This window comes from Delphinus delphis, chromosome 9, assembly GCF_949987515.2.
Source record: "Delphinus delphis chromosome 9, mDelDel1.2, whole genome shotgun sequence".
NCBI lineage: Eukaryota > Metazoa > Chordata > Mammalia > Artiodactyla > Delphinidae > Delphinus > Delphinus delphis.
Genome location: NC_082691.1, coordinates 64,982,116 through 65,009,214, shown reverse-complemented (window position 1 = coordinate 65,009,214; position 27,099 = coordinate 64,982,116). Strand labels below are relative to the sequence as shown.

The window sequence follows — 27,099 nt, the reverse complement described above, 5'->3', positions numbered from 1 at the left end:
GGGTTCAGTGCCTAACCCAGGAGGACCTTTCAGTTTCCGGCTTTGACCAGGGCCATTGAACCTCTCTGAGCCTCCAAATCTCCACCTGTAAAATGAGGAGAACACTACCTACCCTTTAGGAGGGCTATGTGTTAAGCTCTCACACATGTTAGTGGGTCCCTTATTTTTCACTCCCCTGACCCCAAACACCCCACCAGACTGTTTCTTTATAAATCAGATGGGGACCAAAGGCTTATCTCATAGAATGGTTATGGAAATTAAATAAAGTAAAATTTGTGAAAGAAGGTGCTATGTAAAAGTTGGTGCTAAAATTACGAGGGCCGTCCTTTAAAGAGGCAGGTAGAAGAGTCCTGAAGTCTGTGTCTACCTCACAAGATTTTCCAAAATACACAAACCTTCTTACCCTGCAATTGATTTTGCTCTGTGTCATTTAAAGACCTCAGTGGCATTTTTGAGGGTAGATTATGCAAAGCTGTATTGACTATTTTTTTTAATTTTTTTTATTAGTTATCTATTTTATACATATTAGCGTGTACATGTCAATCCCAATCTCCCAATTCATCCCACCACCACCAGCCCCGCCCCACTGCTTTCCGCCCTTGGTGTCCATATGTTTGTTCTCTACATCTGTGTCTCTATTTCTGCCTTGCAAACTGGTTCATCTGTACCATCTAGATTCCACCTATATGTGTTAACATACAATATTTGTTTTTCTCTTTCTGACTTACTTCACTCTGTATGACAGTCTCTAGATCCATCCACATCTCTACAAGTGACCCAATTTTGTTCCTTTTTTATGGCTGAGTAATATACCATTGTATATATGTACCACATCCTCTTTATCCATTCGTCTGTTGATGGGCATTTAGGTTGCTTCCATGACCTGGGTATTGTAAATAGTGCTGCAATGAACATTGGGGTGCATGTGTCTTTTTGAATTATGGTTTTCTCAGGGTGTATGCCCAGTAGTGGGATTGCTGGATCATATGGTAATTCTATTTGTAGTTTTTTAAGGAACCTCCATACTGTTCTCCATAGTGGCTGTATCAATTTACATTCTCACCAACAGTGCAAGAGGGTTCCCTTTTCTCCACACCCTCTCCAGCATTTGTTGTTTGTAGATTTTCTGATGATGCCCATTCTAACTGGTGTGAGGTGATACCTCATTGTAGTTTTGATTTGCATTTCTCTAATAATTAGTGACGTTGAGCAGCTTTTCATGTGCCTCTTGGCCATCTGTATGTCTTCTTTAGAGAAATCTCTATTTAGGTAGGTCTTTTGCCCATTTTTTGGTTGGATTGTTTGTTTTTGTATTGACTATATTTTAAAAATTTTTTGTATCCTTAATACTCTGGCATTTGGTGCCTTGATCTTGGAGAGACTGCCCCTCCCAGTGCCAGCTAATTCCTAAAAATAGCAAATGATTTCCCCAAGAGTGCACCTGTCATATACAAACCAACCAACCCAGAGCCCACACATACATCATCTCCTTTACCAAACTTGCACACAACAAGTCAGTATTCCTCCTGCCCTTAATCACCCTAGAGCCAGGTGCCAGACACCTAGAGACCACCCACCCAGAGACTGCTGAAATTCTTCAAACTTTCCCATCCTAAGTTTACTCATTGTACCTACCCTGCCTGGCCCATCCCCTCTGGGGAAAACCCTAATAAACGCTCTGGGCCATGTTCTCTTCTGCCTCCTAACCTACCCTGGTGCTTCTCATGTGGCCCTTCATGGTATGGCATGGTGTACCTCTTGTTTCTAGGGATCCATGAGTATAAATTTCTTCCTCTGTGACAGTCTGTGTCATACCTGACTGAAGCAAACCTGGGTACATTTTAACACAGAAACAGACCCCAGGACCGAAAGCTCTGGGTGGGGGTGGGTGGAAGGGTGTGCGTATGTTGGAGGGAGGATAACAAAGAACCCCCTTCTCATCTTCTTAGAGGACATTCAGTGGCAGAGGCTATGTGGACAGTGGCCTCAGACCCTGCGAAGGGTTCATGAATTTCATGCTGATGCACAGAAGACTATCTGTACGACTCAGAAATAAGTGGAAAAAATACTATTTAATACCCTCGAGACTTAACTGGGATCAAATTTGCAGGAATTTCCAGTAAAAGGGTCAGAAAAGAAAATATTCTGTTGAGTATCTACATTGTGCTTGTGTCAGGGACACAACAGCCTCCTAAAGAAGGTACTATTTAGCCTTTTGTTACAAATGGTGAAACTGGGTCATGGAAGTCCATTGCCCAGCTTGTAAGTGGTGAGGCTGGGACTGGGGCACATGTGTGTTGCTTCAAGGCCTCCCTGACCCCATCCGCCCGTTGTCTCTAGACCAGAGTGACGTCATCAGATGTGCACACAGGGACAAGGGAGCCTGAGGTCACCCCTGTCCTTTGGGCAGTGGGGGTGGAGAACAGAAGTAAAGAAGAGAAAGGAATAAAGAAGAGAAAACCCTATAGTCCTATCATCCTACCACCCAGATATCTATGCATCTATATGTCTAATGAGTGTGTATTTATAAACTTGGAAGTATACTGTTTATTATATACTACAAAACATATACATACACACACACAAACACAATTGGAGTTACACTATAACATTGGCATTTAACTCCCTTTTGTTAGCAGCACTTTGCACAGTTGGATGGTAGTATTATTTTGCATAAATCAATACTTTTCAAGTTTGGCTGTGCTTCATAACAGCCTGAGGAGCTTAAACCTTTTTGTAAATTCCTGGGCTCTTTCCCACATGCTGCTATGTCAGAATTTCTAGGTTTGAACGCTGCAATTTCACAAGCCTCCCTGCTGGTTCTGACATAGCCCAACCTGCTGTGACCCATTTGCAGAACCACTGGTGTCCGTGTGCCGTCGTGAGCAGTAGGAAGTAGCAGAGGGCCCAGGACCACCTGCAGCCTGTGGTTAGAGCAGAGGAGCCAGGAAGGCCCCGCTGGCTGGGCTTCTGGCTTTCTCCTTGAGTGCATCACACAGTTAGCCTCCTGGAGCTGACACGGAAGAGAGGACTCCGGAAAAGAGGAAAGGTTTGTCAGAATGAATAAGTGCCAGGGTCTTCCTATGTGTGACCTCATTTTGATAGCTCCTCACAGGACCTATAGCCCACACTCCACCCTGTTTCTCACCTTCCAACTAATACCACCACAGATGTCCTTCCCCCTACCCCTTTTTATTCTGTGAGCATCTCTGATCATTTCTTTCATCCTCTTCAACTCTTTCCCAAGGGCTGGACCCTGCTGCTGTGTCTGGGTCTGCTGAGGGGACAATGGCATCATGGCCGACTCCAGCAGAGTGGCTTCCTCACAGCCTCACAGATGCCCCTCATATGTGAGTTCTAATCCTGTCCCTGGGGACTGAGCAAATCTCTACGCCCTTGTGAGTAAACACATAGTCCCAGACCAGCAACAGTAATCTCACCTGGAAGTTTGTTAGAAATGCAGAATCTCGGACTGAATCCAAACCTGCATTTTCACAAGATGACAAGGGATTCCTATACACACTGAAGCTCTGTTCTAAGGGGTAACATCTTCTAAAGAGCATAGCTGCTTCCGGTGCCCTACACTCAAGGGCCTGATTTGAGGGGTGAGATCAGAGGCTGCAAGTTCAGGCAAGCCACTGAGAGGCCCAGTAAGGGCACCCGGACCTGCAGCTCCATCACTGGATTGGCCTGGAGATCCCCAAGTTTAAGGTGAGGAATGAAGCCATTCTCCAAGAGGGTGTCAAGCCCCAGCACTTCCTGGAGGCCTCCAGCTGTGCTGGCTCATGCCCTCGGTGACACCTGGCTGCTATTGTTAGGGGAGAGTAAGGGCCAGCAGGGACAGTGGCACTGCAGATACTGACTAAAAAGGCGAGGCTCCTATCTGTATTTGGAATGACAGGCCAGATTCTGTTTTGGAAAGAAACAATGGCTCTCTTTTCACTGGATGTTACAGGATTTCAATGTCAGGAACCAGCCAGATAGGCGAGGGGATGATTAAGAGACAAAATGCAAGGCATTGTGTGCACACCACACTTAGTCCAGCCCTGAAAGCATTATTGTAACAGCCTTTGTTCACATAGCCCCAGCCTGGGCCCTATCACCTTCCTCAGAAATACTGTAGGCCTTGGACATGCTGAGATCTATTCAGCTCTTCTCCAGAAAATGGGGGTGAAGCTACAGCAAACTCTGATGGAGTCTTGGGAGGGGGAGTGGGGAGGGGGAGATGAAGGGGCAAAGGACATGTGGACAGAAGAAGGTGACAGGGTTGGTTAGGTCATAGACCACAGCAGATCAAGGAAGAGATGTTGGGAGCCAGATCGATATATGTTGTCCTGGGGCTTTGAGGAGAGAGAAAGAAGAGGGCAGATGAGGGCAGGGAAATGTCACCACTGGTTCACACCATGAGACAGGATATCAGGAAGCCCGAGTTCAAACCCCTTAGGGCTATGTGGCTTGGACATTTTGCGTGCCCTTTTTGAGTCTCATTTTCCTCATCTCTAAAGTGCAGATACTGACATGTGCCTCTTGCGGGGATGTGACAATGAAATTAAATGAAATAGAGCATGAGAAAGTATCTAGCATACTTGGCACAAACATCATGAGTTCTAGTCCAGAAAGATGTTGCTTTCTGTTGCCTCTCAACTAATACACACCACCCCCCCCGCCAGCCCTGCTGGTTTCACCCTCTAAGAAAGGTTCAAGTTGTGATTCCCAAAAGCAGTCAGTGTGTGGGGAGGGCGCGAGGCAAGTCTGGTGGTAGTTAGAAGACTATGGCAATTATCCTAGTGGTAGTTAATTATGGTCTGAGCTAAGGCGGGGCGTGTGGGAATGGAGAAAAGGCAGCGATTTTAAACAGGATCTGATGTCACCAAATTTGCATTTTAGAATAATCACTTTCAAGCACTCTGAATGACTAGGCCTGTGATTTCTCCCCTTGAATTGTTTTATTGTTTCGCTTGAATTGTTTTACTGTTCAATCCCTGTTTCACTGATTCTTGCCCTCACCTGGCAATGAGGACAATTCCTTCCTCGCAGTTTCCAGAGAGTGTTATTCAGAAACAGTTCTGTCTGCTATCATACTGGGTCCTGGGTCAGCCCTGTCTCGGAGGGTGGCAAGGTGGACAGTCTTCTTTCCGTGGTCATTATGGGACTCGCTTCCTCAGAACCCTGGCCCGAAATGCTACGCACAGTGAGCTTTCCTGTGAGGTCTTTCCAATTCCTTATGAGAGGTTCGTCTCAGCTCCACCTGGAGCTGCTACTTCCTTCAAACATGCTTGGTGTTGCAGCCGGGGCCCCTCGTCTTTCTGACCATCCCCACCCAGGCCTTTGGCAATGTGAGGACTGGCAGTGCCTCTTTCCCCATCTGTATTCTATTTTGACAGGGGGGGACAAAGCAGCCCTGATGGGTTTAAACTGGAGTTGCTAAGGTGGCAAACACATTGACAGATACCACAGGACTCCCAAGTTGCTCCCCTCTGAAGAACCAGGCCTGTGTTACTGGGCCATGCTGGGCACCCAGCTCTTCCCTTTAGTGGGAGTTCACTCTCTCTCATGCCAAGAGCAGGCTCACCACCACCCCTCTCCTAGGCAAGCACAGATGCTGCTGTGTCCCAGAGGTGGGCCCTGCTAGGGTGGGCGCTGGGTGTCTAGTGCAGCTCTATGTTCAGATCTCATCCCTTCCTTTGACTTGGGGGATTACTCTCTGCTGAGGGACCTTCAACTCTCATTGGTCAGGGATGCTGCAATTCCCAGTCTCAGTTCTCCCCAGCTAGGTCAGAGCTACTCAGAGATGGATGAGCCAGGCAGGCATAAGGGAGTGCTGGGAGGTGCTGGCTGGGGGATGCTGAGGGGAGGTGCCGAGGGGTACTGCCGCCTCATCTCTCCCTAGCTCTCCAGTGGAGGATGATGAGGGGTTCCTGACTCCAGCTCGCTTTTACTTCTGCATACCCCCTGAAAGCTGCCTTTCTCCTGCTGACTTCTTGCTCTTTAATAAAGGAAACTCACCAGAGGTTTATATAATAGTATTCTAATGTACACCAGATTATTTGGCTACTTGGCTAGTTTGAACTCAGTCAAATTCATCTCATTTGATGGCCTCACTAACTTCTTTATTTGGGGGGCAGAAGATTGACATAATTCAATATATTATAGCTTCCCATGTTATAAATTTTAGAGATTGGGATTTTTTTTTTTTTTTTTTTTTTTTTTGGCGGCACCGCACGGCATGAGGGATCTTAGTTCCCCGGCCAGGGATCGAATCAGCACCCCCTGCAATGGAAGCGCAGAGTATTAACCATTGGACCACCAGGGAAGTCCCAAGATTGGAAACTTCTAATGAAACTGACGGGCTTTCTCCATCTGGGGTAGACGTGCCTCATTAGTTTATTCATTCCACAGATTTCAAAGTGCCTCCTTTTCATATCTGAACTCCCTTATTGAATGTGAGACTATGCACACGCACAATGTCCAGCACCACGATGTCCTTGAAGAAACCTCCTTTGTTTCCCCATGTGGCCTGGAGAATTCTTCTTGCTGTGATGTCTTCTCCTTTACCCTAAACTCTGAGCCTCATAATAACCTAAAGAAGAAAGCAAAGATTCACCTACTTATTCTCCTTTCTTCCCAAAGTGCCGATCTTGCCAAACTCTCTATTATTTATTCACAACTTCTTCCCAAAGCTAGTTGCTCAAGCCACCTGACAGGTAGGTAGGAAGAAGCCCACATGTTCATGGTCTTCTAGGGGATCCCTCATCACAGTCTGGAAACATTTATGGAAATGAATTGTTCTAGTCAGACAAGGCACAGTGATGCACTCAAGTTAGTCAAGGAAAAAGAGGGTTATTATAAGGACAGATGTAGAAGGAACTGAACAACTGTCAGGATCGAAGATACCGCCATGGATAGGTTCCTCCAAACTGTGTCCTCTCTCTCTCTTTCTTTCTCTCGGGCCTCTCTCCCCCCCGCCTCTCTCCATTTGCATTTCTCTGTACAACTACCCCATTGTCCTTTCTCTATCAGTCAACTTCCTCTGCTTACTCATGGGTCCTGCTGTCTTATGGGCTTGAAAGTGTCCATTGTGACCTCTCCCATTTGAATCATATGAAATTTGGGTTTCAATTCCCACTAAATGACTCAGTCTCTTGTCCATAGTATGCTGACCAGTCTGTGGATGAGCCCCCATGGATTGGGGGTCTACCTTGGTCTAATCCGCTTTGGCCATGAGGTGCTAGGCCACATGGGACCAAACGTTGGCCTGAGTATTAAAGGCTATGCAGGACAGTGTCCTTCAGAAAAGACAGGTAGGCACACTAAAGGGAGCCCAGGCCAGCATTATTCCTGCTATGGTGAGGATCTGAGCTTTTCTCTCTCCATTTCAAGCAAAGGAAAGTGGTCTCCAGGGCAGGTGGACTCTGAGGCAGGGAATTGCTGAGGGCACAAGCTTCCCTCAGAAAAAGCCTGGTGATTTGTAAGAAAATGCCTCTATTCTTTAAAAGAAAAACAATAAAAGAATGTGTTAAGGATCTCCTGTTATGTCTACTAAGAATGACCCTTTGTGGACTCTGAAATTGGGAGCAGGTAGAGAGGCAGGTCAAGAAGGGTTGTTTTAACGTTCACCCAACTTTGTCCAACGAGGACTATTTGGCTGGCTTGCCGTGGGCTAGTCACAAGAGAGAAGCAAATGTAGTTCTCTATTTTATACCTAAGGAAGTTAGGAGGGGGTGTGTCTTGAGAAAGAGCTAATTGAATCTGGGTGGGGAGCAAAGGAAAGATTGTTGGAGGTCAAAACAGGGGGTGCACAAAAAGAAAACACTCTTTTGGTGGGGAGATAGATCCTTCCCTGGGAAGGTGTGATCACCTTAGTCTCTGGAAAGAGGATCCCTCAGTCCTCCCCGGTGGAGTTTAATCTGACTGGCTTGAATGTGGGAAGATGTTGCTGAGCATGGTCACCTCAGCTCCACTCTCTCTCTCCTGGGCTTGGGCTGTCCACAGGGTACAGAAGTCTTCTTCTGCTCCTTTAAGTCTCCCCTGCACAGCTAACTCCCTGCTGTAGGAATACCTGTCCTGGGTCAGTGCTTCCAGGAACCTGGTGGGTATATCAGGCAGGGTGACCTAAGTGCTGCAAGAAACAACTTCTGGAAATTTCTTAGCTTCACCCTTTTCTAAGTCCTCAGAGTTCTTTCCATTCAGCTTGCAGATGGGGTTGGAGAGAGCATGAGAAATACTCATGGGAAGTTTTTACGGATCGTGCTAAAAGGGAGCACATAAGGGTGTTGTTTTAATTTCCCTTCTGTCATCCTTTGTTTTATTTTATAATCTGTTCAAAGCTCTCATGGGAAGAGAGAGGCTATTTTTGGACCCCTCAACTCCAACATTTGGTGCAGGTCCTTGGAACATTGAGGAATAAAACATAGGAGTTGAATAACAAATTGGGAGGGAATTGGACTCTAATTTTCCTCGAACCTTAAGTCACAAGGGGAAGAGAATATGATTTGAGACCTTAAATCCTTTGGACTTTAATATCTTTGGACTTTAACTTAATCATTGGCTTTAATCATTGAAATTTAATTTCTTCCCAGAAAATTCGTGGTGAAAAGGGGTTGATATTCAAACTTGGAACATCTTGTAATTGGTATTTTATTGCTGGAGTATCTTACCGTCATTTAATTTCTTTGTAGAACATATAATGATCTATATTTAGAGTGACGATATAATTTATCACCCAAACTAGGATAGTTTTGAGAGAGAAAGGAGGCTCTATTAATAATTATGCTGGGACAACAGGCATAAACCTATACTGTTTGGATTGAACTGGGCTGTACAGTCACTCTAGCTATATTGGACAATGTGGAGGGACATCATTAGGAAAGAGAAATGGAATAGGGAATTAATTTCCAGCAATGTAGAGATTTAATTAATGGAGATTTTCTGACTCATGTAGGAAACCTCTGGGGATCAATTCTAACTTGTCCACCAGTGGTCCCAGGAGGATCCACAAAGGAGCTGTACCAGTCAGGGGCCATCCAAGGGAAAGAGGAACCATGGTAGATATTTCAAATAGAAGGGTCTCAGTGCAGGGAATTGGGTACACAGGTGCTGGAGAGCTTAAATAGCAAAGAAGAATGGTAACATAGAGATTAACAACTGCAGAAAGCAGCTACCATCCCTCAGACCGGGGGAACAAAAGGAGAGACGTGGAGTTACCCTACGAGTTCAGAGGAGGTCCCCCAGGGCAGATGCTGGGATTCCTGGGGCAAGCTCTATGCACCCGAGGAGAAGTGTGGTCTGAATCCTGCTAGTAACTCTGAGGAGATGATGAAGCTGATGATTGGAAGACAGGAAATGAGCCCCCCATACTCCCCAAGATGTGTTCTTTTTGTACAATGTCCTGCCCATCTCCCTTTGGCGGACCCTACCTAACAAGAAACAACTGTCAAAGGAATTGGGAAATGTGGTTTGCAGAGTCCCTGCCCCACCTTCAGCATCAAAAGTGGAGTGGAGGGTGGGCTTGGAGCTGAGAAACAGTAGGGACATAAAGGGCCCAGATGCTGTGGATGGCATTGGGGGAGTGTCTGATGAAAGAGGAGTAGAAAGGTCTTGATAGAACTTCTGGTCTCCTCATCTGAGGATCACCACACCCCCGGTTGACCATAGGCTAAATAGTTAAAGCACAAAGGGATTGAGAACAAACAATTGAAAGTCGATGGTGGGTGATGCTTGTCCATTTCTGATGTTTCCTTTTATGTGGAGATGCCACATTTTCAACTTTTATTTGCTCTTCAGTCACCCAAAGGGGAAGGAATGGTCTAATCTGCGTCAGGAATTTGGAGAGAATAAACTGGGCATGCTCGGCTCAGCCCTCCTCCTCTCTTGGGTGCAGGCTGCTTGCAGGTTGGTGATGTTCTTCTCTGCCCCTTCTTCTGTAAATCTTACTAGTTCACTAATATTTATTGACACCTACTCTATCCCAGGCACTGTTCTGGTCCTGAGGATATAGCAGTGAACAAAATAGACAAAGATACTTGTCTCATGGGAGATGCAGGCAATAAGCAATAAACATAATCAATAAGTACATTATATAGTGTATTGGGAGGTGATAAGTGCTGGTGCAAAGAAAAACACAGAACGGCATGAGAGATCAGGATTGCGGGGTTGGCAGCTGCAGTATTAAAGAATGTGGTCTGGGTAGGCTCACCTAGCAAGTGCATTGAGCAAATGAGGAGAGCCATTTGTCTGCCCACACTCAGAACCCTGTAAACACCACAGCTTTTGAGGTGTTTTGAATACTGGCCAGTCTGTTTCTCAGTCCAAGTACCACTTGTCCCCAGGCCTGGACATGCCCTGAGTATCTTGTTTGAGTAGGACTATGGGCTGTGGCTCCCAGCAGAGACAGGTTTAATCACTAGGTTTACCTGTTGAGGTGTCGTCTTGGACCAAAGTCTCAATCATAATTGCCTATAATTAGTGCTTTACCCAGCTTTGCAAACAGAGGCATGTGGTCCATTAGCCTACCCACCTCACCCTGCCTCAGTTGTGCAGCCAAGACAGCAGTATCAAAGCAATAGCTATTGCTATTGGCAAACAAATGTGCACACTGTTTTTCTTTAAGGCAGCAGTCCTCAAAGTGTGGTCCTGATCCTGGTGGGTGGAGAGAACCTTTCAGGGAGGGTCTGTGAGATTAAAACTATTTTCATAGTAGCACTAGAATGTTTTTGCCTTTTTCATTTTCATTCTCTCATGTGTACAGTGGAATTTTCCAGAGGTTACATGGCATGGACTAGCACAACAGATTGAGTGCAGAAGCAGATTAAAATACTCCTTTTTTCCCTAACTACATATTTGTGTGAAGCCTGATTTTCTTTATATATTTCTATCAAAACAACATATTGCCACAGATTGAATGCAGAAGATCTGAAAATCCAGCTGTCTTCTATCAAGCCAAACTTAAAGAGATTTGCAAAAAGTTAAAACAAGTCACTCTTCTCGCTAAATTTTTTTTTGAAGGGGGAAATACAGTTACTTTCCATATAGGAGATATTTATGTTAATATGTAATGAGTTTATTATTGTTATTTATAAATTAATTCATAAGTAAATATTAAACATTTTCTCACTTTTAATTTTTTTTTTTTTTTTTTTTTTGCGGTACGTGGGCCTCTCACTGTTGTGGTCTCTTCCATTGTGGAGCACAGGCTCCGGACGCGCAGGCTCAGTGGCCATGGCTCACGGGCCCAGCCGCTTCGCAGCATGTGGGATCCTCCCGGACCGGGGCACGAACCCGCGTCCCCTGCATCGGCAGGCGGACTCAACCACTTCACCACCAGGGAAGCCCTTTCTCACTTTTAATTTTTAATGCCGTAAATATCTATGGGTATAATCCACATAAACAAGCATAAAGGGGTCCTGAGATCAAAAAGTTAAGAAAGGCTGCTCTCAAGGGCTTCAATGTGATACCCCATTTGCATGTTGTTACGGCTCCCAAAACATCCCTTCAGAGGCATCCTTCTTTGTTCCCAGACATCACATAAACTTGTGGCCATACTTCCCCACCTGACTTTCTTTTGGGTATCTACCTGCATGCAGAACTACTTTATACTAAGGTCTGTCTTCTTGGGTGGGGGCGGAACAGCATTTAGTTCAGAGTGGAGGGAAGAAATTAGAGTTGTCCTGGGTTTACCTAACAGATATCTGGAGAGTTGCAAGGTGATCAAGTTGGACTCTTAGAGGAACATTTGTCCTCAGGTTGGACCCAGGGCAACTGGACGGAGGTAAGCAAAGGTGGCCTACACATTTCCTGGCCATGAGGAACGTGGGCTCTAATGAGCCGGCATGCTTTTGAGTGCTGGCTCCTCAGTACTGGCCCATTGAAGAGCTGCACCAGAGCCCCCTGCACCAGAATCATCTGAGTTGCTTGCTGTACATACAGATTTCCAGGCTCTACCCAGAAACCAGTGATTCAGAATGCGGTTGGGGATCTCAAAATCTGTACATTTTTTCTAACCCCTTGGGTGATTCTGTGATGCAGCCAGATTTGAGACCATTTGATCAGCCTTCTTAAACCCTGTCAAATCGTTATAGAGATGAACTACATGATTTGGGCCCCAAATATTTCTTCTAGCCCCCTCCTGCAGGCCCAAAGTACCTACTTTTTAGCAGTTAGTTCTTTGGGGATAGGTAACACCACCTCAAATGTTCCCTATTTACATGAAACCCTATCTGGAGGAATGCTGATTCAGCTGTGATCTGGGAGTAACGTAGCACGTGTATTATCTATCTGCTATACATGAGGGAGGAGAAAGGGCAGAATGGATGGAAACAGGAGGAGGAGACTCTTTGTAAGTACATGGGAGGCTAGGAGTAAAATCTTCAGGACTCAAGGACCCCTGAATAGGCAACAAGAGAACAGAAGCTAGTTATTGATTTCTGCTGAACTGACACCCAAGGCTCTGTGGAGGAGCCAAGATATATTTTCTGCAGATTCTGAAAAATGTTGGCATCAAATATTCCTACTACTGGATGCTAATGATACATGCTGGCTCGGATGCAGAGAAGGAACCCAGAAGGATCTTTCAACCATCTCATCTCTGCTGTTTCTTGTATGTAACTGAGACCCAATTGATCACCTCTCTGTTTCCAGTCTGGCTCCCTTCTCTGCACAGCTTCCAGAATAATGGTCCTAAAAGGCTTTTAAAAAATACAGTCTTAGAAACTCTTTTTATTGTGCAATGTAACACACACTCATAAAAGTGCACAAAACTTAAACGTATCGCTTAATGAGTAATTAGAAAGTGAACACCCAGAGCAAGAAGTAGAACCCTGCCAGCCTCTTTTCTGCAGGCTCCCTCCTAAGCACAGCTCTTCCCTCCCCACAAAGGTGCCCCAATCTTGGCTTTTATAAAAAGTAGTTTCCTTGCTTCGCTTTAGAATTTTAATGTCCGTGGGTGCATCCCCAAATACAATAGTATAATTTGGCTGTTTTTGAATTTTACATAAATGAAATCATATAGTAACTTTTGGTATCTATCTTCTTTACTTTTATATTATGTTTTTAAAGAATTTTTCATGTTGTGGCAGGCAGCTATCGTGGGAGTTTTGGTCATTTCTGCTGCTGCAAAGTAGTCTATTGTATGAAATATACCACAATCTATTTATCTGTTGTACTGGTGGGCATTTGTTTTCCTCCAGTTGGGGTTCTTAAAATCAATGCTATTATGAATATGCTTTCACAGATATCAAGGCACAAATAATTATACTCTTCTGTAGTATCTGTACTTAGGAATGGAATTTCAAGGCTACAGGGTACATGCATCCTTAATTTTTATTAGTTAAAGGCTAGAATGGTTGTACTAATTATTTACCCACAAGAACAGAACGACAATTTCTGATACTTCACATCCTCACCAACACTTAATATTGTCAAAGTTTTTTAATTTTTGTCAATCTGGTGGGTGCATTTAGTATTTCATTGTGGTTTAATTTACTTTTCCCTGACTTTTAATGAGATTTAACATCCATTTTCATGTGTTTATTGGCCATTTGGAAAATCTCTTTTCTGAAGTCAAGCCTTGCCCATTTTTCTATCTGCCTTCTATTGTTTTTTCTTACTGATTTGTATGAGTTTTTATATATTCTAAATACTACATCTTGGTCATTTGCAAATATCATTTCTCATTCTGTAGCTTGCCTTTTCACCCTTTTATGATGTCTTTTGGTGAACAGAGTTTCTAATTTTAGGTAGTCAAATTTATCAGTCTTTTCCTTTTAGAGCAGCAGTTTTTTTGTTTTGTTTAAAGAGCGCTTTCCCTATTCAGAGATCTTAAAGATATTTTCCTACATTGTTTCTTCAAGGCATTTTGTCTCATGCAGTTAGATCCAGAATCCACCTGGAACCACTTTTGCATATAATCCACCAGGCTTTCATTTTCAATTTTTCCCATGTAAATGCACAATTGTCCTCACATCATGTATTGAAAGGAGCACCCTTTTCCCATTCCTCTGCAATGCTATCTGTGAAATAAGTCAAGTTTTCCTATATGTGGACATCTTTTTCTGGACTCTTTTTTCTGTTGCGTTTGTTAATTTGTCTACTCTGACACAATACCACAACTTTTATTATTATGGCTTTGTGATAAGTTTTGGTATGTGGTCAATCAAACATTCCCATTTTTTTCTTCTTGGTCAAGAGTATCTTGGCTAATTTTGGCCCTCTGCTTTTATATATAAATTTTTAGAGGCACCTTGTAAAGTTCTATAAAATTCCTGCTGGAGCTTTGATTGTCATTGTATTAATTTTATGGATTGATTGGAGAAGAATGGATGATTTTATGGTATTCAGTCCTCCAAATAATAATCATGATGTATTTATTTCTACATTTAATTAGTTCTTCTTTAATACCTCTTAATAATGGTATCATGATTTCTCCATAGAGATTTATATACCATTTATGAACTTCATCTTTTAAGGATTGTAAATAATAATTTAAAAAAATAAATTTTATTTGTTGCTGTCGTGTGGAAATGATGTAGGTTTTTGTATATTGATTTTGTATTCTGCAACCTTACTAAACCTCATGATTACTTCTAATAATTTATCTCATTTAGATTATAATAGAATTAATAATTCTAATAATTGTATATTATTTTTGATATTCTACTATACATTTATATCAATAATACTGATTTTTATTATTCATTACCAGTTCTTACACCTTTCTTCTTCTTTTTTTTGCTTGCTTCACTGTATTGGCTAGGATCTCAATATGATATTGAATAAAAGTGATGATGCTGGCATTCTTTACTCATCCATTCTTTATTTCAAAGGGACCACCTCAAAGTTTTATCATTAGGTTTTTTGGTAATAGTCTTTAGAGTTAGGAATTTCTTTTTATCTCAAGTTTTTGAAAATCTTTTATCATGCCTAAATGCCCAGTAATTTTATCAAACATTTTCCTGTATCTATTACACTGATTTTTTTTTAATCTTGTAATCTATTAGTGTAATGAGTTATTTAAGTGCTTTTCTAATATTAAGCCAGCTTTGCATTCCTGGAATGAATACAACTTGGCCACATGCTTTAGTCTTTTTATATTTTGCTGGATTTGGTTTGCTAACATTTTATTTGGAACTTTTAATTTTCATGACAGAAGTTCACTTGTAATTTTCCTTTTGGTAATATCTTTGTAGGGTTTTGGCATTAAGGCTTTTTTAGTCTCATAAATATTTTAAAAGTCACCCTTTTTGTAGCCTCCTGAAGACTGTATAAAATTGGAGTTGCTTTGTACTTCAGTGGTGGTAGAACTCACCAATGAAGCCATAGTCTTTCTTTAGTAGTTATGATACTTACTACTCATATTTTCTGTTTCTTCTTCTGTCAGTTATAGCAAGTTGTCCTGTTCATTTATATTTTCAGTTTGTTTTAGTATAAGCTTGATCATAATATCTTTTTATTATCTCTTTATTGACCTTAGGACCTACAGTGATATCCTTAAAATAAATGATACTGCTTATTCGTGCCTTCCCTCTTTTTTTCTCCTTTGCCAGTCTCACAAGAGGTTTATAATTTTGTTATTTTTTCAAAAAACAGAATTTTATCTTTTGAGCTTTTAAAATTATATGTTTGTTTTCTTTTTCTTTTTTTGCCATGCTATGCACAGCATGCTGGGTCTTAGTTCCCAGACCAGGGATTGAACCTGCACCCTTGGCAGTGAAAGCTCAGAGTCCTAACCACTGGATCACCAGGGAGTTCCCATATGTTTGTTTTCTATTTCATTAATTTTACTCCTTTTATTAATTTCTTCCTTATATTTCCTCTGGGTCTATTTTGGTGAATTTTCCTACGTTCGTAAGATAGATGATTTATTCATTGACTTAAAGAAAAAGAAGAAAAATTCTTCTTTCTAGTGTTAGTTTGTATCCCGCACATTTTATATAATTTCATTATCATTCAGTACAATTATTTTCTAATTTCATGTATTTTCTTCTTTGACCATAAGTTATTAAGAAACATATTTCCTAATTTCCAAACATATGGTAATTTTCTAGTTATACTCTTGCTCTTGAGTTCTAGCATAATTGCATTGTGATCAGAGAAACCAGACTATATGAGCTCAATCTTTTGAAAACTTTTTATTTAAAAATTTTTTTTATTTTTGGCTGCGTTGGGATTTTGTTACTGCACGTGGGCTTTCTCTAATTGTGGCGAGCAGGGGCTACTCTTCGTCGTGGTGCGTGGGCTTCTCATTGCTGTGGCTTCTCCTGTTGCAGAGCACGGGCTCTTGAGCGCAGGCTAAGTAGTTGTGGTGCATGGGCTTAGTTGCCCCGCGACATGTGGGATCTTCCCAGACCAGGGCTTGAACCTGCGTCCCCTGCATTGGCAGGCGGATTCTTAACCTCTGTGCCACCAGGGAAGCCTCCTCAATCTTTTGAAAGTTTTGAAGCCTGTTTTATGGCCTGGTGTATGGTCAACCTTTATAACTGCTTCACATGTGCTTGAAAAGACTGTTTACTCTGGGGTGGTAGGATAAAGTGACCTACCTGTGTTACTCATGTTGTTCCAGTTATGCAGATCATTCCTTATTTTTGCCTGCTTCAATTACTGGAATTAAGAGTGATAAAATTCCCCACTACGGCTGTGGATTTATCTATTTGTTTTGTAGTTCTGACTTTTTGGAATACATACTTTGAGGCCATATTGTAAATGCATAGAAATTCAGAATTATTATATCATCTTATTGAACTAAAACATTTATCACTTGAAATGTCCCTGTTTAACTCTACTAGTGCTTTTTGCCTTAAAATTTATTTAGGTTTTATTAATATAGTCTCACCAGCTTTCTTTTAGTACTGTTTCCATAGAATGCCTTTGTCCACTCTTTTACTTCCAAATTTTCTGTGTCATTGTGTTTTAGGCATGTCTTTTGCAAACAAAAGTCTAGTCTGATGATCTTTGATTATTAACTGGAGCATTTAATCTGCTTACATTATTACAGTTACTGATATATTTGGACAAAAGAAAATCCACCATTTTCCTATGTGCTTTCTATTTGTCCCAGCTGTTCATGTTCCTATATCTTTTTTCTTGCCTTCTTTTGGACTGGTAGAGTGATTTTATCATTTGTTTTTCTTCTCTTTTAGTTTCGAAGTTATATACTTTATTTCTATTATTTTAGTGATTACAACATGGATTCTTGAAATTAAAACATGCATTCTTGGTGTATCAATGTCTAATGGTAATCTATATTCTACCCTCATTCTAGGTAACTCAAGGATTTTAAGCAATTTAACTATCTTTAGTTTCTTCTAGACTTACACATATACTATTTTTGTGTGTACAAATATGAATACTGAGTCACCTCTCTGGGACTTCCCAGGGGGTCCCTGAGCAGACTGAAAACCATGAGACGACATGACCCAAGCCTCCATCCACCTTAACATTCTATACGCGTGGAACTGCACTTTAAAAATGTTAACCAAACCAGCCCTGTTGAGGATAATGCATTCTTAAAATGCAACTGCAGAGAAATGAAGCATGTGTTTTTCAGGTTTCCAAAAGCGAGGAGGTTGGCCCCTAAACAGGACCATCTCCTTTCAATCAAATACAATCGAAAAGCTGCAGAAAACACTGGTATATCTGCATATAAAATGAGGTATATTCAGATGATGATAAAAGAACTGTAGTTGCCAGTAGCCCTGTAGTTCACCCAAGATGATCCTAGAAGAGCAGAACTGCTTTATTTCCTGCCAAAAATATTTTTGTTTTCCTGTTTCCCCAGCAGACCCAGGCTTGTGGTCCCTTTTGACACTGTGGATGCAGAAGGAAGAGACAAAGTCCTTTCTGTATATGGATGTACAGATATGTCCAAATGAAATGAGGAAGCAAATTTAAGCTGCATGTTTGTTTGGTTGAGAAGGAATACATTTTTTCTCATCATAATCACAAACTAAAGCCATTAAAAAGGTATTACCAGTTTCTGGGGGGGAAAAGTGGGAGATGTTGCTTGGCAAAATTAAACTTCCATTAAATTATGCTCAACACAAGCCCTGAAAGTAGAGAAGTTTTTACCATTTATATTTAATGTAGTTCAGTAAAGCGGAGACACATTTTCTCTAGCATGGCTAAATATATTAAACACAACTTATTCTCGTTATCCTAAATTTTCACCTGTGCCTAAAGCTATGAGATAATGTAACCATTTCTTTGACATCTTGATGTGGGAAGTAAGCACCTTTATTTTATATAGCACCCTGCTGGCTTCTCTGCCCCAACTTGGGCATCCAAGGCTACAAGCGGTGACATCACAACACTAAGCTGCTCACTTTCTCCAAGAGCTCAAACTGTATTTCCCAATTAGGAAATGATGTTTCTCTCACTTCATGGTGATAGAGGGGGAAGTTACAACTTCTAAAGAGCAAATAACTCAGCTTTGAGTCATACAGTCATTGGTCCCCTGGGGAAGAAATTCCAGAAGCTCTGACTCTCTGGATGTAATTTAAGTCTTTACAATCTCAGAACCTGTATCTCTAAAGAACCCACAAGACCCTCTGCTCCAGACTTATTTTGTTCCCATCCTACAGATGAGACAGTTGATGCTCAGAGACATTAAATAATTTGTCCAAGGTCATAAGACTATGGAACAATTACCAGTGTTCCTCAGTGTTTAAATCATGTTTCCTCAAGCTCAGAAAATACATGACAATGAAGATTCTAGAATCCACCCCAATATGAAGCAAGTTTCATTTTAACGGCAGCTTACCCTGCAGCAGCCTGTACCAGCATCTTACTGATCTCCAGTCTTCACTGGGAATGGGAGACACAGCACCACAACAACTACAAAATCACATTCACAGTTTTTAAGGAGCACAAAGCCCCTCACTCAACTCTCTCCTTAACTTTCAGGGTCTATTGATGGGTGAGGTAGGCTTGTAATGTCTTTTGCAGACCAGAGCTTGACAGAGATTGAAAGCATCTGTCAAAAGAACCCAGGCCTCCCGTTTTGCCAGTGAGGACAGCCGCCAGATTTTGCTGTTAATAGGCTCCCATGCAGGCAGTTATTTTAGCAATGATTCTGTGGGTCTTCTGTGGCACATCCTGATTTAAAGTGAAATGTCAAAAAGCACTTCTCAACCACTCAAAGCTTCCAGGGTTTCTCACTTTTAACTGATTGGACAGAAAGGAAGGCAGCCTTCAAAACTGTTCTATAGACGTATGACTAGATTATTCAGTCTCTTCAAATTCAGAAAATAATTCGGAGAGATGGTGACCGAAGAATCTGATTTCTGGCTAAGAAATACTTTCCCTAAGGTCAGATGGAATTGGAAAGAGAGTTTATGGGAAAAATGCCACTGTGACCTTAAATGTGAAATCTTCGGGTTGACACCATAATGAGGAATAGGGTGCTATTAAAATATATTGCAGATTTTAATAACTCCACTAGCAGTAGACCAAAAAAAAAAAAAAAGGCTTAAGCTCAGAATAATTCTGGGAAGAAGGGTTTTGCCAAGGAGATTTTAATGTCAAGAATGTATGTGAGGCTAAAAATAAGGAGCTCACGCGCATCCCAGAGCCGTGGGTGTGGATGTATATATAATCAAATTAAATTATTCCACTTCAACTTATGGAAAAATCTGATGATAAAAGTTGACTAGAAAACATTTAGTCATATTTCACTTGGATTATGCTTATATATACCAAACTCCGGACTTGTCAAAATAAGCCTCACCAGTGCTTCCCAGCCAAGGTGTTAGATAGACAATGGGTGCGACATGCAAAAATGATAAAGATCTTACAGCAACATCGTGCCTGGAAAAGCCACAGGAATTCAGCTCCCAGCTAAAGAGAGAGAAGTGTCCCTGAGGTATGAGGAATGGAGCCCAGAGTGGTCTAAATGTAGAATGCAAAGGGAGGAGCCCTCAGAGAGCCGAAAAGCCATGTGTTGAGACCCAGGTCCCAACTCGCAGAGCCTGGAGGTCAGGGACCCATGACTTTTTGTACTATTTCTTTTCCTACCAGAGAAAGTACCCCTCAATTTCAACCTTGCTCTGGAGGGCCAGCATTTGTGTTCTTTCTACAAATCATTTGTTGATACAATGAGACTGTGAGGTTGGCTGCTGCCAACACATCCATCTGTCAACCAAGGCCATCTGCAGAGGAGACGCAAAGCTTCAATGCCTGGAAGTGAATTTGTTGGCATTTCAAGACAAACATCTCTTTGGCTACAACTACTGAAACTTAAATCCAAAAATGGGAGGAAAATCTAGGCCCAGGTAAGACTTTTATTGACTTCTTAAACTGTAATTATAAGACACATGTACCATGCTTCTTTAGTCCCTTCTGCTTGCCCAAGCCTAGGCCCTGGGCCAGTGAAGTCTCTGTCCATTGATTCTGGTGCTGACCAGTGGGACGGACAGCTGGGAGTGGTGGGGAAAGACGGGGCATCTTTCCTGGCTGGTGTGAATAGTATGTGACTTCATATTGGCTAGAACTTTGCAGTGCAGGTGACACACACTCATTAGGGTGTTTTCCTTGTGCATCCCCCAAGTGATGAAAAGTGCAGGGTGGAGAAGTTGGCTCAGGCCTCGTGCACATGCCCAGGGTGCTGATGGGGACCCAGGAGAGCCGATGGGGCTCAGGCTAGCAATACCACTGCCTCAGGGTCTACATGAATTCTGGCTTGGACAGAATCTGCATCTCATGCCTCTCAGTTCTCTCCTGACATGTCATTCTGGAATCCCGTGATCTTTGCTCCCTAGAGAAAGAACAGAGCACAGAGGAAAAATAATTTGACCTGATGAAAAGGGAAGTAGGGATGTTAAGAGCTAACAGTTATGGAGAATGTATTAAGAATCAGACATTATGCTAAGCACTTTATATGTAATACCCCTCATCTTCCTTCCCCACCACTCACAGCCCTCCTTCCTACTGGTCAGGACCAGAGCCCAATGGACAGAGACATCACTGGCTAAGAGGTAGGCACTGCTGTTAGCCCCTTTTTACACGTGAGGAAACAGAGGTTTATGGAAGTTAAATAACTTTCCCTAGGTCACGTGTAGCTGTGAATCAGCAATGGCAGCATCAAACCCAAGCCTGAAACCATTCTACGATTCTATCACGGAGACAAGAGGAAAGGGGAGGGGAGGGGAGTGCGGCAACGAGCGAGAGGCCAGAGGCAAGGGGGGGCAGGGGATGGTAGCCATTCTAGTACTTATCAAAGATTTTTAGGATCATTGAGAAATGCTACCAGCCATAATTCTAGGAGGACTTGAAAGATCTTGTCAATTGATGGAGGAGAGATCCAGTGGAGGGCATCAAACCCAAACCTGAAACCATTCTACTGTTCTATATCCTATGGATTTTTCCACCTATTCCCTGTAGCTTGTGCAGTAAAACAGCTGAAAAACAGCTGAAAAACAGCAGACTGAGTAGATGTGGGAGGGATCTAATTTCAGCTCTGCAACTAATTATTCATATAATCTCAATAATGTCATGTAACCTTGTGAGCCTGAATTTATCTGTAAAATGATAATAATGCTTCATGTTCTGCTATCACCAAGGCATTGTATTGCGACAACTCACGTAGAGAAGCTTTGAACTAAAAAAAAAGGTCTTCTGTATGTGACCTGATTAGGATGGTTGCTATAAGAGGTGATGTAATATAGGAGAAAGCATGAGCCATGGATGAGGCTGGATTTGAATTTGTCATACTAGCGGGACATTTTTGACCCTCCAGTGTCTCATCTATAATCTGCCAGGGAGCTCTGGCATGAGGAAGACACAGGTTGGAGGTGACTGCGGTGGGCATCCCCATGTCTGACCCAGGCAGGAATGCCCCTTACCCGCAGGGGAAGCAGATGGAGCTGCTGAAAACACAGTAGATGAGGGGGTTGATGGCGTTATTCAAGGCCGGCAGGTTCTGAATGATCACAGAGGCATAGAAACGCTCCTTAGTGTTTGGAAGGAGGCTGAAATTGTCCAAGATATCGAAGAGGAAGTACGGACTCCAACAGCAGATGAAGGCTGGGGAGAAAAGAGCCGTTAGCACCATAGCAGCCCACAGCCCAGGGGGCCCTCTGTGTTGGCCCTGATTGCAGCTTCAACTAGGAGCTTCCTTAGCACCTGGAATCTCTCAGAAATACTTAGAACAGTTGTGTGTTACGTTAATGTCATATTTACTTAAACACACACATCTACACATACCTACATTACATCCCACAGATGCATTGCTAAAATTGAGTAAATTTGCTGGAGCTTCTCTATTTGTAAAGGGAGGCTCCAATCTGACCACTGTAGGGATTACTGAAAGGCTGGGAACTGTTCAGCATGGGCTTAGCCTCTCATTCTACACAGTGTGAAAGAAAACCCAGCAAATCCCTTTGGAGACTCTATGGGAAAAGACAGAAAAGGGAGCACTTTGCCCAGATAGTGACTCCTGATTTGCGGTAGATGAGGCGAAGGGTGGTACCTAATGTTTCAAAACACAGCCTGGCTAAGTCACAAGATTCTCAATTTTCTTTTCCATTTCTAAGTCAGCCACTCCAGAAAACACCCACCCTATACCTCTTACAAATCAGTTGGTGTGGGTAAGACTCTGTCTGATTTCTGTTTGGATCCAAATCCTCAGAGGAAAGGGATGAGAAATGGAGATGCAGAGTGTGATGGCCAGTTTTATGTGTCACCTTAACTGGGTCATGGGGTGCCCAGATATTTGGTTAAACGCTATTTCTGGTTGTTTCTGTGAGACTGTTTCTGAATGAGATTACCATTTGAATTTGTAAACTAAAAAAAGCAGATTGTCTTCTCCACTATGAGTGGGCATTATTCTATCCACTGAAGTCTTGAATACAATGAAAAGGCTGAGTGGGACTTCCCTGGTGGCTAGTGGTTAAGAATCCACCTGCCAATGCAGGGGACATGAGTTTGATCCCTGGTCCAGGAAGATCCCCCATGCCACGGACAACTAAGCCTGCGTGCCGCAACTACTGAGCCTGTGCTCTAGAGCCCAGGAGACACAACTACTGAACCTGCACTCTAGAGCCCACGAGACACAACTACTGAGCCCATGTGCCACAACTACTGAAGCCTGCACACCTAGAGCCCATGCTCCACAACAAGAGAAGCCACTGCAATGAGAAGCCCGCACACTGCAACGAAGAGTAGCCCCCGCTTGCTGCAACTAGAGAAAGTCCGTGCTCAGCAATGGAGACCCAACGTAGCCAAAAATTAATTAATTAATTAATTAATTTTTTTAAAAAAGAAAATATCTTCCTAACACTGGTTAGGGGAAAAAATTTAAATAAATAAAAAAGGCTGAGTGAGAGGTGAGTCACTCTGTCTGCTTGACTATCTTCTAGCTTCTCACTTTGACTCAGACTGAAACTATACCTTTAGCTCTCCTGGGTCTATAGATTTGGGGACTTCTCAGCTCCACAATCATGTGAGCCAATTGCTTATAATAATCTCTTTACATATATACCTATCTTTTATTTCTCTGGAGAACCCAGATTATTACCACAGAGATAATCCTTCTTGGGGTTGACTGGACACACACATGTGCTCCCCTACTTTCTTGCTGCATCCTCTCCACCCTTTTTCTCCCCCTTTCTCACGCATAGATTTTTCCTCAGAGAAGTCAGGCTTCCTTTGCCATCTGGCTGCAGGAACCAACTTTCCTCCGTAACGGTTTGACTGACTTTTTTTTTTTTTTTTTTGCGGTACGCGGGCCTCTCACTGCTATGACCCCTCCCGCCGTGGAGCACAGGCTCTGGACGCGCAGGCCCAGCGGCCATGGCCCACAGGCCCAGCCGCTCCGCAGCTCGTGGGATCCTCCCAGACTGGGGCACAAACCTGCGTCCCCTGCATCGGCAGGTGGACTCCCAACCACTGCGCCACCAGGGAAGCCCGGACTGACACATTTTTTACCCCAGACCTTGGCAATCTATTAAAATGGAGCAATTCAAACACAAAGACCACTAAACATTCTGGGCTCAGGTGGTGAAGCCTGGCATTGGCCCAGAATAGTGGTTCTGGGGCATGGAGGGGCAAAGCTTCCATTTGGGGGAATTTTTAAAATGCATGTTTATGTATTTGTGTGTGTTAGGGGAGGATTCTGGTTTTCCTAGGGATACCGGTCCTCCTGCACGATACGGGCAGTCCCACCTATGTCCCATACATCCTTCAAATGCTATGTGGCAGAGAACCCTGTTTATAATGATCCCAATCTAGAAACTTAACTCTGTTTTATATATGAATACAATATTTTAAATAAATACTGAGTCTTCCAGAAGTGTAATTCCCTTGCAAATAGAGGAAAGATTACTTTGTTTAATTTGGAACTTTAGCAGGATTTGCTCACCTGCTGGGAAAATAAAGTCACTGGCAGCAATGCTGCTTAGTTTTCATGTCTCCATGAAAACACACGTGCATTGGTTTTCATTTGGAGCTATTACTACTTCATTGGGCTGTGCCCAAGTATTTCTATATTGAAATCTGTGTTATTTTATTATAAATTATTTTCTTTCTATTCCTTCTTTATATTATTGTATATTGATCCTTTAAGAATTATGTTAACTAGATAGTTTTATGTATACATTTCATTTCAGCGTGGTAAAGGGGCATTACAAAATGTTATAGGAAGGAGCGTTTGGGTCTGATTGGGCTGTTGACACTGGCTGACCTCCTTGTGGACAGCACTGCTCTCTGACTAAAGGGAGCCCAGTGCCTGGGAATATAGTGCCTGATTACGAAAGGTTATATTGGCTCTGAAACACATGTATAAGATATGTTTCCTAACTCAACATCCGGGGAATGCGCATCTGTGCTTCTGATTATCTGGGAAGGCAAGATAATCTTTGATCTACTTCAGAAGCTTCTGGGAAAGGATTTTGAGCCCTGGTGGGTGGTATATGCTTTATTCCCAGGTCTGCCTGCAGTGTTGTTTTGTGACTATGTTCTGCTTGCTGAGTCACACTGTTTGTGGTCTGTTTGGCATTTTGCAGCTGCATTTTAGAAAGGTGAGCTGGACGGTTCTGGTGATTTGATATACTAGAAGAGCTAACATGAGAGCTATGCTCCCAGAGCTCCCAAGAGCTGCAAGAAGGGTAGGGAGGGGTAGTATTTGAGCTAAATGAAAAGGAAATGGTACAAATCCCTTTCCTTCTTGCATAAGCTCATTCATTCATTCAACTAATATTAATTAAGCACCTAGTGTGCGTGGACCCCCTAAGGCCTTGGATAATAATGTAAGGAAAACAAAAGCAAAAGTCATTGCTCTCATGGATTTCTTATGCCAGCAGGGGAGACAGACAATAAGCAGATCAATATCTATCCTATACTGTCAGGTAGAAGTAGAAATCTGAAGAAAAATAAGGTAGGGTAAAGATTACAGGAGAGCTATTTAAGACTTATCAAGGAGGTTTTTCTGAAGAGGTGGTATTGTTGGAAAACAAGATGATGTGAGGGATAAGCCGTGCCACCATCTGAAGGCAGAACATTACAGGTGGGGGAAACGGTGCAAGGTATGAACAAGTTGACATTTTGAAGAAATAGCAAGAAAACCGTTGTGACTGTTATAGAATAGGAAAGGGGGAGAGCAGGGGAATGGGGTTGGAGACTTGGCTGGGGGATAGATCACAGAGGCCATCTAAGACATGGGAAAAAGTAGGACTTTATTCCAATGTAATGGGAAGCTATATGTGGGTTTGCAGGGTAGTGATAGTGCCTGATTTACATTTTTAAAAAGATCACATTGGCTGCTTTGCAGGGAAGGAATAAGAGAAGATCAGCTGCAGTGTTCCAGGGAGAAGTTGGTGGGAGCTTAGACCAAAAAAATAATTGCATAGATGCTGAGAAATGGTTGGATTCAAGATCTCTTTTGTAGGTAAAGCCTCTAGGTCTTACTGATGGACTAGGTATGTGAGATGGGAGAGAAATAGAATCATGACAGACAGATGATTCTTAGGTTTTTGGTGTGGACACTGGGTGAAAGATGCTGTCATTTACTGAACTGGGGTCAATAGGAGGAAGAGTCATCTTGCAGGAGGTAGGAGAGCATGAGACTTCTGGGTTTTCATGTCGAGTATGATAAGCTTATTAGAAATTATACACAGAGATTTCAAGTAGAAATCATAGATATAATTTCCAAGCAAAGGAAGTGTTCCAAAGAAGGACGAATCAAATGTTGCTTAGAAGTCAAGTAAGGTAAAGATTGAGAATTGATACTTGGCATTTTGTTGGTTGTGGTGACCTTGATAAGGATGCCTTTACTAGAGTAATAGGAAAGAAAGCTAACAGAAATAGACTCCAGAGAATGAGAGGTGAAAAGTGGAGGAGTTCTGCTAGAAAAGAGAGTGTTAAAGAGGGTCTGTTATGGGAGAGTTTATCGAGGGACCTATTACAGTATGCTTGTGTGCATACGATCCAGGCAAGGGAGACATCTGTGGGGGTGAGGAGATGACTGGAGAAGCAAATCTTGAGTTGGCAGGAAGGAATGGGATACAGGGCTCAAGTGAGCATTTTGGATTTAGAAAGAAGCAGAGACAGTTTATCCATGGTAATAGGAGAACAGACAGATAGAGATGCAGGTAGGTCCATGGATGTGAAGGCAGGAGAATGAGGAAGTTCTATTCTGATAGAGTATTTTCTCAGTGAAATAAGAATCAGGGTCATTAACTGAGAGGGTGGAAGGGAGGGAAAATTTTGAAGGTTTGAGAATAACAAAGAACGTACACCAATCTGACATATATTAGGTACTCTAGAAATACCTTTTTTTTTTTTTTTCCTGAGATGAGGTGACTTTATGGGTGTTAAGAGTAGAGAGAAAGGAAAAGGAAAGGGAAGACGACAGTAGGGTGGAGAGAAGATAAGGCATCCATTAGGGAAGGATTTATAGTGACCTTGACATTAACTATCCAGAAGAAATGGAATGCCACTTTTGTCTTCCTCTGGTTGATGGACTTCAGCCCTGGGGAGAGTGTGCCTTCAGGAAAGCAACTGGGTCAACGGGATGATGGTGAGCATCAGCTTCAGCTAGTTATGTCCTAATTGATTTTCTCCACATTACGCACCCCAGGGCTGTGGTGGACAACAATATTCATAAAGAGAGTGATT

The 27,099-nt window shown here is 42.6% G+C and overlaps 2 protein-coding genes across 9 annotated transcripts in view; one reads left to right on the top strand and one right to left on the bottom strand.

Moving 5' to 3' along the window:
• The window catches only part of DPY19L1 (dpy-19 like C-mannosyltransferase 1), a 242,178-nt gene that overhangs the window by 127,838 nt on the left and 87,241 nt on the right, over positions 1 to 27,099 (top strand). For 4 of the 8 annotated variants that reach the window (XR_011246604.1, XR_011246603.1, XR_011246602.1 and 1 more), the window contains one exon: positions 17,771 to 17,873. The gene's annotated coding sequence lies outside the window, so the exon portion shown is untranslated. Of the gene's footprint in view, positions 1 to 9,783; positions 9,892 to 17,770; positions 17,956 to 20,007; positions 20,262 to 20,904; positions 20,964 to 27,099 lie in introns of those variants that run through there. The other 4 variants (XR_009520649.1, XR_009520648.1, XR_009520643.1 and 1 more) reach the window with 4 other exon arrangements.
• NPSR1 (neuropeptide S receptor 1) overlaps positions 20,653 to 27,099 on the bottom strand; it is a 132,617-nt gene continuing 126,170 nt past the window's right edge. The window contains 2 exon segments of the mRNA XM_060019785.1: positions 20,653 to 20,743; positions 21,831 to 22,011. Of these exon segments, the coding sequence (XP_059875768.1) occupies positions 20,653 to 20,743; positions 21,831 to 22,011 (272 nt within the window).